The following is a 12,247-nucleotide window of genomic DNA, read 5'->3' on the forward strand; positions in this document are numbered from 1 at the left end:
CATTGATATATCAGCCAAAATGTGGAAACCATCTAAATATCAACAATAGAATAAATATATAAATTGTGCCTTACAAAAATACTATACAGCCATGGAAATGAGCAAAGTATGGCTACCCTCAACAACATGGATAGAACTGGTGCATATTATGTTGAACAAAAAATGATGCAAAAAATGCTTAAATATTATTTTATTAATTCAAAGTAGAAAACACACAAAACTTAATTGCTTTGTTTAGGGATGCATTCTTAGGTAGAAAAGCAAGAAAATGGTTCTTAAAGTCAATCTAGTTGTCTGTGACGGGGGAAGGGTTGGAATCATGAAGGACTCATAAGACATTTGCAGGGTGCTGGCAATATTCTATTTTCTAATCTTGGCGATGGTTATAGGAGCTTTGCTTTTTAACTTGTTTTAAAAATATAACATATTTTACACACTTTTCTATATTATGTTTTATTACATAATTTTTTAAAGATGGAAAAAAATTAGATCCACAGAAACTGTCGAGTATCCTGTTTGGTGCCCTGTGGAGTCTGAATGCTTCAGTGCCAACCATCACGGCCAAGTTAGCAAACCTCTCTCAAACCTGTTTTTCTCATCTGTAAAGGAAAAGTGAAACTCTTTCTGCTTTCATGGGTATTTCCTGAGGACTAAAGTATCTGATTAAAACATAAATACAGTTATTTTTTCAGCATCAACTTCCCCTGCCTTTCAAGTGTTTGCCTCTTCTGTCATGCTTCCCTACACAACAGTTTTTGTTTTCTATTTTAGTTAAATGTTGTTTTTGGAGATAATTCTAGATTTACGTGCAGTTGTAAGAAATAATGCAAAGAGAGCCCATGTGTACTTTGTCCAGTTTCCCCTAATGGCCAACATCTTCCAAAGCTATGGTACACTAGTGCAACGAAAATTTTGACACTGATACAGTCAAGATAAAAAACAGGCCCATAACTTTCTTTTTTAATCCTCAAATGAAAATCAGTCCCTTTTAAACCATTAGTATAGAGGCAAGCTAGTTCTTCGGTAGCAGGTTTTTATGAGTTTTTTTATTGGGAATTTCACAGTCCATCTCTGATAAAGATAGATACCTCTCTCTTCGACTAGTGACGTTGTTATACCGTATTTAGTCTAACACATCCCAGTCCTAAGCTCATGTTTGTTTTATTAAAAAGGAGAAAGTCCAGTTGACCCTTGAGCAATGCGGGTGATGTGATAGAAAATCCACGTGCAGTCCTCCCTCAGCATCCATGAGGGATTGGCAGGACCAACTGCAGGTACCAAAATCCGCAGGTGCTCAGATCCCCATAGTCAGCCCTCCCTACCTGCGGTTCTGCATCTGTGGAATCAACCAACCCCAGAATGTGTAGTTTTGTATTTACTGAAAAAAATCCACATATAAGTGGGCACATGCAGTTCAAACCCATGTTGTTCAAAGGTCAGCTATATATAAAAGTGTTAAAGATATCTCTCTTAGAATATGCCACGCACTACTGCTGAAATGTGGCATTTCCACATCCCTGCCTGGGTTACAACTAGTTATGATACATTCAGGAAAATGTGGCTTTAAAAATTATTAATATTATTTTTTCTTTTTGATATTTTCATCTGTCCTACTGTTCCCTACCTCCATGCTCTTCCCTACGCCAGTATTATATATGTCATTCTAGGTTAACTTTTCTAAGTAAGACTTTCATTATGCCCCTAGTCAGTACATAAAAGCATCAATGGTTCTCCTGTGTATCATAAAATCCCAACTTCTTGGAGCAGCATTCAGGCCCTAACTCCCTTTGAATCCTTATTTTCTATTAGACTTTAACCAATTACAGCAACGACAAGAAAATACGGGTCTATTCAGGATATCTTCACTATACCTTGCACTAGCTTCCTTCCACACGTTGGTAAATATCATTTCCCTACCAGGGGCATCTTCCTGAGTCATTGCCTTTTCACCTTGTACCATTTATGGAAGAACCTATGGAAGATGCAGCTTCCTTGAAGGGAAGACATGGCTGCTCTGAAAAGCTTTTAGTACTCGCTTTAGCCAGAGTGGTTGTTCCCTGCTAGAAGCTTCTGTACTTACTGTCTGTACCATTTGTTGGGCAAAACCATAAAGGTTTTGTGGTGCTTATCACTCATCTAACTCTTGGATTGTTATTTAGTTAGACCTGTGTTTAACCCTTTTCTTACTTCCATAAAGGTAGATACTATTTCTTATTCTTTCTGTGCCCCAAAGCACCAAGCATAGTACCTTTCAGGTAGTTGACTTTCAATAAATATATGTTAATTTTTTCATGAGCCTCATCCTCATTGCTTTGAGGGCTAGAGCATGTTCGTCAGTTCTTAATGCGAGTGGAATTCCTGCGTATCTTAGGAGAGAAAATTAGGCTGGAAATGGATAACAGGAGTAGTGGCAGCAGTGGGATGAGATTGCCAGATCCCACCGCTGAATTTATCCTTGTATGACTTTGGGAAGTAGCTCAGCCTCTCTGAGACTGCATTCCCTCATCTCCACGACAAGGCAAATAACAGTTCTAACTTCCTGGTGTCGTCAAAGTTAACAGAAATAATTCATATTAAGCCTGCCGCCTATTGTCCGACTCAAAGTAAGTGTTCAGTACATTTTTTAATAATTGTTTTCTAATTTCAAAAATACTTACATGGCATTTTAAGAACTTAGCATTTTCCTTTTCCCAAAGCTATCCGTACGTGTCCTGTGCTCTAGTCAAAGAATGAAAGTGTCTTCTTAGGCTATGTTTAAAATGGCCACTAGATTATATTCACTAGTTTTTGTACCTCACTTTGGGAATCTGAGGTCAATAAAAATTGTTGTGTTAAGAGATATTTTAGACTTATTACTTAATGTATGTTTTGAGAACTGAATTATACAATGTTTCATATCATACTAATATTATTTATATCAAAACATTTGCTAATAAAAACAAGCTATGAACTTTGCTTGCCTGTCTTGACAAGAAATGGAGTGTTCTTTTCAAATGGTATCTCTTATTGTCCACAAATTTGACTCTGTGTCCTTAATTCAAGATTTTATAGTTAACGGCCTTGCCCAAATCAGATCAGAGGGAACGCCTTGTCTTAGGCTCTTTTGGGGGAGCGGGACACAGGTGGATTCCAGCTCTAAACCACAGTAGTATCCCACTTTGGTCTGACCTTAGATCTGGTGATTGGCTGGTAAGACCTGGACCAAAAGGCAGAAAACCCAGAGAGGTCAGCACCGCTAGTCTGTTTCATCCTTACAACATGCTTATGGTGGCCCCAGCTCCCTGGTTCTGGGACAGGAAACTCATCTTGCTAGTACTGGCGAAGACCAGATTGATCACTGATTGCATGTGACGTGATCAGATATGTGTTTTGAAAACTGCCCCTCTGACTATATTATCAAGAATAAATTTTGTGGGAGTATGAATAATGCATCAAAACACTTAGGTGGCTATAATTCTTAGGTACGAAATGGTGGCAGAATGGACTAGATGGCCATGGATGTAGAGATGGGGAAAGATCAATTTGGGATGTAAGGTCTACAGGACTGAGGATGGAGTTGGTGTGGTGGATGAAGTAGAGAAGCGTGTCCAAAATGACTTAAAAGGCAAACTATTTATCCAGTGCACACTGGTTCTACAATTGATCTTTTAGCCCTATAAACCTTTTAGCATCCTACAAATACTTGAATTTGAATATTGGTCGAATATTGGTTGAATATTGGTCACCTAAGAAAGCTGGGTAACTCTGTGTGTGTGTGTGTGTGTGTGTGTGTGTGTGTGTGTGTGTGTGTGTGTATGAGTGTGAGATCTCACCTGCCCTGAGTCTGGACTTCAGTCTCATCCACTCCTTATGCATCATGAATTGTCAAAAAGTGAGCGGTTGAATTAGCTGTCACAAATGTCACTTAATTTCATTCTTAGCTCATTTGCCATGTGCTCATCTTACTCTGAGCTCTTCTCTCAGTAACTGTCTATTATTTCTTTATCCAAAGTTCTAAATGTCATGGTTATAGTTTCTCAGCAGAGCTTGCTAGGGGCTGACTTGTTAGAGTCCAGGAGACAAAACAAAGAAGTTACTTTTGAGAGCCTGTCACTGAGGGAGAGTGGAGAACTCAAAATGGAGACACTAGACTTGAAGTGTAGCCACTGAGTGACATTAAGGGGAAGAGCTGTGTAAGTATCCTCTATCTCCTCAGTCCAGTCCTGGAGGGTGTCACTGAATTAGCGGATACAGTCTCTGACGTCTGTTTGAATCATCACAGAATGATTCAGTTATATTCATTATTGTCTGTGTGAAACTATAGGAAAGTGTGTAGTGCTTGCTGGAAAGATTTCTTCCAAAAATGGTTAAGATTTTTAAGTTTGTGCTTCAGGGATGAGATTGAGTTATAACAAAAATTAACTCCCATAAAATATCTCATTTCCCATTGTGTCAGATAAATGAGATATTATGCACATAATCCCAGCGGAAAAGAAGTTCTCTGTTCCCCAATTACGTAAGAAAAGGGAAATATTGATTTGGGTACTTTCTGTTTCAGTGTTGAAGAGCAGGTCAAGAAGATAGAGTTTCAGGAGTCTTAAAATTTCTTTAAGAGCTTCTGCAACATGTGATTTGCACATAAGTGCAATAACATAAGTGATTTGCACGTTGTGTGCCCATCACATACAATGGTTGCTTAGCAAAGTGCCTGGCATATATAGTAATTTCTTGTCTTCATTATTATATTATTAGTGTGATTTTATCTATTTTTCTTCTCTTAAATTTTCCATGTGCTAATTGGTTTCTCACTATGTACCTCTCATTTCTTAGCTTTAATTCCCTTGTGCTTTTGTGTGTCAAGTATTAAATGGCATTAAAGCAAATACTCTCTGTAAGTATTCTTTGAGTTACCATAGATGGTGACATTAGAATAAAGAAGAACAGATGCTGACAGCTGCACTTTTTTTGTGGAGCCAGAGGGGTACCTGATAGTAAAATGAAGACACTTTCTCAAAAATTTGGGAAATAAGGGAAGTGGACCTGCTTTCGGAAAGAGACATGGTACAGAGTTATCTTCAGAAAGGAAAATGGGTCAAAGCACTAGCTTTTTAAAGTATAAGCTCATTTAAATTTTAAAAAGCTTTCATCCTAAAGGATGTATTGATCAAGCTCTAATTGGTCAAGTAGAAAATGCATTAGGTATTCAAGACAGACTATATTTAATATTGTACAAGGAGTTGGTTACAAGAGCATTGGAAGGACTGGAAGAAAAAAAAAAGGGGGGGAAGGAGGTGGATACCAGGAGAACAAAAAGCGTGATTGCCAGCAAGGTGCTTAGTTCCCTGGGCAGGAGCTGAGCTGTGGGCCCGCTGCTGGATCTGCTGATTTGAATTGGATGCTTGACCCATCAAGAGCCACCGAGATTCCACTACTGAAGAAGCTGCAAATACGGAAGAGGAGCTTGTGATGTCCGGACTGCGTGGTGTGGCCCCTGCTTGGCTGTGTAGTGACAGTCAACAAAGGCCTCTGCTCTTGGAGCTGGAAGCTGGATGTTTTCTTTCTTCCTGCTTCTGCCCTTCTAGCAATGCCTCCTCTTGGTGAAACTTACTAGAAATGCAACCAGCAAGAGAGCTACAAACTTAATGTGCTGGCTGTTGGGCTCAGTGCACAGAGCAGACTAGAAGTGTGGACGTAGAGCTGTGATGAGATGACTTAGATGAATAAGCAGCTGAGCTATTCAGCCGCCATGCCCACTCTTCTACCTTCTGTTACTTTCCACTACTGTTGATAATCACTGCATGCTTCCACCCCAAATGATACTACTCTGCTTTGGACAGATGAAGATGCTCTTACCCTCTGTCGCTGTAGTCATATCTGGGTGGTACTAATTCCCCTTTCAGTTTAGATACAACCCACATGGATATTCTACAACTTAAAAACTAAACTATAAACTAAAAGCCACGAACTTTTAAAATATAAATCAATAGGGAAAAGGAGGAGGGAAAATTAGTTATTATATACAAATCTCTATGTACTAAGCACGAAATAAAAAATAACGTCTACAATTCTTGTTTCTATAACTAGTTAAGGCCATAGTTGATATTTAAAACTTCTTCCCCTTGCTCTCAGCCAGTTGCCCATCTGTTTGGGATTCTTGACCTAGCGATGCAACCAAATGTGTACTACTAAAAGGTCTGTGTCCTTAGTGGTTGTGGCTTAAGGTACTTTAGACTTTTAAAAGTTACATGTTCGGACCTGGTCAGACAAAGGGATGTCCTTGGGAAAGTCCGGAATGTCAGCATGCGGAAGGAAGCTAATTCCTCCTTCCACATAGTAAATTTTTCTTTGCCTGTTGATCTAGTTGCACTAGGATCCCAAATTACCAGGTTATCAATAATATTCTCAGTTTCTAATTTACTGGTACCTTGGTGATGCCCCATGATATAAGTATTCCTCTCTGTGAGCAGAGAAAGCACGAATAGTTTGTGTAGCATATGAAGTATAATAGTGAGAGGTAATACGCTGACTACCTTCTCTTGAGTCCAACGTTTTCTCACTATAGAAAAACCAGCATCCAATACAGGTTCCTTGTTCGAAGCAGACGTAACATCCTGTAGGAACCCCAGATCCACAGGGTGTTATCTCTCAGCTTGGGCTGTGAGGTAGGCTTCCCGAGGCCATTTCGGCAATCTCCCAGACGATGGGTTGATGAGGTATATTGTAAGATGGATAACTTCCATAGTTATAGTTAGTTCACTTCCTCCTTCTTTTGCTATAAACTGATTTCGTAATCAAAAGCAGCATTGTGAGAGATATTCTGACAACAAGCACAGCATTCCATAAGCTCACAGACGATGGAGCTGCCAGACCACTGTGAACAGGTTCTAGAAGTGAGCAACTCCTTCCCAGGAGAGAGGGACGCTTGTAAAAAGTCTCCTGGTATAATGATTCCCAGAGTGAAGCTGTCCCTAATATGGTGACGGATGAAGGTTTGATCTACTTTCAGGACATTCACAAGACCAGATCTGCTATTCATAAGGCTGAGAGTCAGGCATCCTGGAAGCCATCTCTCAGGGACTCCCTTGATGACCTTTGATTTTGCTAGAGTCTTTGTTTCAAAACTCACTCCTTCTCTAAATCCTGACTTTGAGCTATTCTGTAATATCAAACTTCTGGCAAGTTTCTTTTCACATTTCAGGTATCTAGATATCTTTTTCCTGTTGTCTTGAATTTTCACTCTGTATTGGATGCTGGTATTTTATTCCTATGCTGCATATACATTAATGTATTCATTCAGTCAATATTTTTTAAGTACCTACTACGTTTTAGTCATAGTGCTAAGCTCTAGAAATACACAGGTGAGGAAGAGTCAAGATTGCCTTGGGGATCCTGTAGCCCATTGGCAATGTCAGGCAATTAAATAAGGAATAATGATACTAATAATGTGAGAAGTGGGAAAGTAAACACTATGATGAAGATGTGCTGTGCGCTAGTGGAGAGGCACCCAACATCTGTCCTCAGGGAAGGCTGTCTGACAGATGACCAGTTAAGTCCTCAAGGACACACCCAGGAGGGCACTGTGAAATTAATTTTAGTTTGAAAGAGGTTCTAATTTAGCATGCAAGCAAAGTTCTGTTTCCCCCAGTATAATGTTTAATGAGTGTGAGGATGCTGTATTTCCAGTGAACAGAGATCCCTAACTTCCTTTTAATGCATGTTTGGATGCAGTAAGTCAAATGATTATATTAGCCATATAAATGATTATATTAGCCATTCAGTCTCTCAAATCTCTGTTAGTTGATTTCACGAAAATGCACATAAGTTCTGAAATAAATTTAAGTTGATCATTAAATCTAGCAAATCATAGTTTCTCTAACCCATTCATGAGTGTCTCATAAATGTAATCCGTGCAAATTGCCAAGGCTTTCTGTTTAGGTGATTCAGTGTTGTAATTGAGAGCATAGGCTCTGGAGCCAGACCGCCTAGATTCAAATCCTTACTCCGAAACCTGCGAGCTTTGTGCCCTTGAGCAAGTGACCTAAGCTATCTGTGCCTGATTTTCCTCATCTATGAAATGGTGATCATAATACTGCCTTTATTATAATAGTGCTGTGAGGAGAGAGTTAAAAAGGAGGATGCTCTTGGAACAATGCCTGACACATCCTGAGTCACACTCAATGCATTACCCAACAAGGTCGTTGGACTTCTAAAGCACATCTATTAGGATATCATTTTAGAAAGCAATACAAATTATAAATGTACTTAATTTATTCATTTTTTATATGGAACACCAATGACAGCAGTTAACGTGATGCAATAGAAAGATTCCTATACTGGGACCCTTGGGTTCTATTTGTGTCTCTATACTAATTAGCTTAACATTTTGATATTCAAGAGTTTAAAGCCGGTTTTATTCTTTGGAAAGAGACAGGGTTTAGACTAAGGGAGAGACTGTGATTCCACGAAATGAGAAATCATATCAAGAAGTGCTTGCTTCTTTTAAGACATTCTTTGCTATTGTCTAACAATCATACTAAAAGGCAATTATTATCTTCCCAGGTGTTATCACAAGTTACGGACTATATCTAGATGGTATGTTAATTCACAATTCCTCAGAACTCGGCTGTCATGCTTCTGGATTTGCTCCTTGGAGCTTACATTCCTTCAGAGTCCAAGCCTGCACGGCCAAAGGTTGTGCTCTGGGCCCACTGGTGAGTGTATGAATTTACATTCCGGAAATGTATTAAATGTCAGATGACAATGAATAGGCAACTCTGCACAGCTAGCCTTTCAAGTTGGACGGGAGAGTTTCTTTTTATAAAATTTCAATTAAGGGTTAGTGGGATTTTATATTCAACATAAATTTCAAGACTGCACATAGGTCTAGTGAAGGACAGAATGTACATTTTACTGAAATTTCAAACGGTAAGTTGACCAGCTGAGCAGGCATACATGCAATTTTGCCCAATTTAGTGACATAGTTACAGTTGATGTTTTTCTTCCAAGTAATGAACTCGGCCACTTGAGTAAGTTTATGATTGAAAAGTGAAAATAATTAAAAGCGCATTACTGCCACAGTATGTCAACACTTGCTTCCCAACAAGTATATTAATCAATTAAAAGATTGTTTGCCTCATCCATTAGAATAATATATTTTAATTTCATGAGCGTGATATATTAATAAGAACAGTATTTAAAATTACATTAATATCAGCTTTTGGTATCCACATTTCAGTAATCTATATCTACCTATATTTCATTTGTAGTTGAAAGATAGACAAAAGTGTGCTTTTTATTACTGGTATAATTCTCAAAACCCAGTTGATTGTACATAATTGTCATAGACCAGCATGACATTCTTTAGTTTCAAAACATAACATTTGACTCTTGTGCATATTTCTTGATTAATTAGATTTAGCTTCTTTTAAGGGAAATGCTCATTCATTTTAGATATTTTTTGGCAGTCTTTCCTAATGGCCTATCATTTTAATGCATTTTGTCTTCATTGAAGAGTGTATTCTATAAATATTACCTTGAAAAACAGCTCTACCATTTAATTTTTTGCTTCCTTATTTTTGCTCACACCTCCCGTTTCGCTTCAGAGATTGGTTGCTTTCCAAGCTGCTAACACCATCTATCAGTGGAGCTGAGCTGTAGTCTTTATTGCCATTAAGTATTTTATAGCCTGGACCCCATCTGATGGTTACTTACTCTTAAAAGCAGGAATGGCAATAGGCCAGCCTTTCTTCTCCATTCAAAAAAGAAAAAGAAACAAAAGAACACATCCCATGAGCTTGAAACGGAGACTTTTTCAAAAATATAAAGTGCATATTGTGGTCCTGGCTACTAAACTGGGTCCCCCTCTGTCTCCTGATGTTCTGGTAACTTTAAACAAGGGGGACATGGTTATCAATCTATGTCTTGTACAGTTAATAGGCGATGTTGACCTGAAGGAATCAAATTCCACAATGCCTGATGGGAAGGAGGAAACCGAATTGGATTGTAAAACCCTACTCTCCCACGGCCTCACACATCCTAGACTCAGTTCCGACTTAAAGCACAGAGCTATTTTCTCCTTTTCGTGTTTTTCTTTATCCTGTGCTCAGTATACAAACACTTTTCCCAAGTCAATGATCCATCTCTAATTACTGGGATTGAATAACAATGTCTTTATTTAGAACAAGTCAACTCTGTGTTGCCAAGAAGTTAAAACCCATGGTCTTCAATTGATTTCTAAAATTTTTTTTTTTTACCAATTACAATACATGTTATGCCCTTAAGAGATTACATATTTGAGTGTTCTAGATAGCTCTGGATATCTGTCACAATCATGAAAGGTATTACAGATTCAACTCTTTTTGTTGATGATGATTCTTTTGAATGTGTCCTTGATTTAAGGAATCTAGGAATCAATCTTAAAAGCCAGAATTATCATTAAATCATAATATGATGTTCAACAAAATCCAGCCAAATTGCATGTACATATATCACTTAAAGGTATTCTTTATCTGAAGCCCAATGTTATAGCAAATATTTCATTGAAACAAAAAAATTTATGATCTCTATTTTTAAATCTTTTGCTGGAAGAAATCAAAGAATTAATTTTCCAGAGTCAACTTTTTTTTCTTCACCTAACAACATTCTTTAATGATAACTCTTGGTTTTTAGAAAGAGAAGCCTGTTTGTTTCACCACTTACATATTTAATATCATTGTTTTCCATGCACATAGGGAAATACCGTTCAGCGTTTCCTATGGCAAATATGCTCTATAGCCTTGAATGTGGTCTGGTTCACCCTCAAAACTTTCTAGGTTGCTCATATAATAAACCAAAACAGAAAAAAAGGACAAATTTGATAAAATAAAATATTTTTAAAATAAAAATACTTGCATAAATTCCATATTCTTACCACCTTAATTAACATTAGTACAATATTTTTTGTGCTCTTAGCCTAGCCAAGTTTACTCCCTGTTATTCGTGATTCAGAAGAAATTGCTCTGTACCATCTGAAAAAAAAAAAAGATTTCTATGTGTTTTGTTCAGTTCTTGTCCATTTACACAATGTATTTGGATTTTAAAGAAATTCCAACGTAAAAAACAATTTACAGTGCCTTTGATCTTAAGTTTTTAAGATGCTAATGTGTATTGTCCAGCTAAATCCAGTGACTGAGGTTTCATAAATGTTTGAAATTATGAAAAAAAATGAACAGAAAATTCAGCACCAGGAGAACTGTTTAAATGCTTTCCTTTTTTTCAATTATATTGTTGAATTGCAATTAGAAACCCTTCACATTTTGGGTTTCTTTAATAATATGCAATAAATTTGTCCATAGGAAAATCACTTCGCTTTTGTTTGTTTGTTTTTCTCTTATCCACTGTTAGGTAACACTGGTAGAGTCTAAGACGGGGAACTTTATGACTGTATCTGGCCTTGGAACATTCATTAGATTCAGTTCTCCAAGGACCCTTTTAAGGATGAAGTGTGAAACTATAGGTCACCGCTGCATGACGTGGTTAAAAAGCTGCCTTGGTTTCTTGGTGATGGCATGCTTATACAGATAAACACACCCAGACACACATGTACACATGCTCATATTTTCACAGCCATTTTTAAAATAAAGAAACGAATAAATTTTGTTATTTAAGACATCTAAATCTTAATGGCAATAAACGTTATGGTCAAGAAAATCCCATGTGGAATATCTGTCCTATACCTGCTATTTTTCCCCCATGCCTCCTTGGAAAACATGCTTTATTCTATGAAACCTTAAATTTCTCAACTATTACAAAAGGAAAATCATGCCTACTTTACAAGGGGTTGCTGTGAAAATTTAAATGAAATATTTATACAAAGTTTTCTGGTACATGGTAAGAGTTGTATTAAAGATAACAATTTTATTAAAATGTTTGTTTTCGTTGCATGTTTCTTCTCAAATATTTTTTTTTTCTGTGTCAAGGGAGTTTCCCAGGTGAAAGCCAAGTCAACCTTCTAGAATGCCTTTTCCTTAGCATTTTTTAAGGCAAGGTTGATAAAGAAAATGGTAATTAAAAAAAAACAAAACAAGTCAGAGAAAAATAGTACAACTGCCTAATTTAATATAGTGTAAAAGCACTGAAGCATTTATCCATATACATAAGGAAATTTTAAAATTCTATTTATTTCAAATTAACCAGATATTTGAGAATAATAATATAATTATCTGGATTTTCCCTTAATTCTTCAGCTTCTTGAGTCTCCTTTTATTTGCAGCCCTTTAAAATAATTTTC

At 37.2% G+C, this 12,247-nt stretch overlaps 1 protein-coding gene across 1 annotated transcript in view; it reads left to right on the top strand.

Moving 5' to 3' along the window:
• USH2A (usherin) overlaps positions 1-12,247 on the top strand; it is an 815,986-nt gene that overhangs the window by 428,340 nt on the left and 375,399 nt on the right. Inside the window, 1 exon segment of the mRNA XM_032639255.1 lies at positions 8,539-8,690. Within this exon segment, the coding sequence (XP_032495146.1) occupies positions 8,539-8,690 (152 nt within the window).

This window comes from Phocoena sinus, chromosome 1 (assembly GCF_008692025.1).
Source record: "Phocoena sinus isolate mPhoSin1 chromosome 1, mPhoSin1.pri, whole genome shotgun sequence".
NCBI classification, from domain to species: domain Eukaryota; kingdom Metazoa; phylum Chordata; class Mammalia; order Artiodactyla; family Phocoenidae; genus Phocoena; species Phocoena sinus.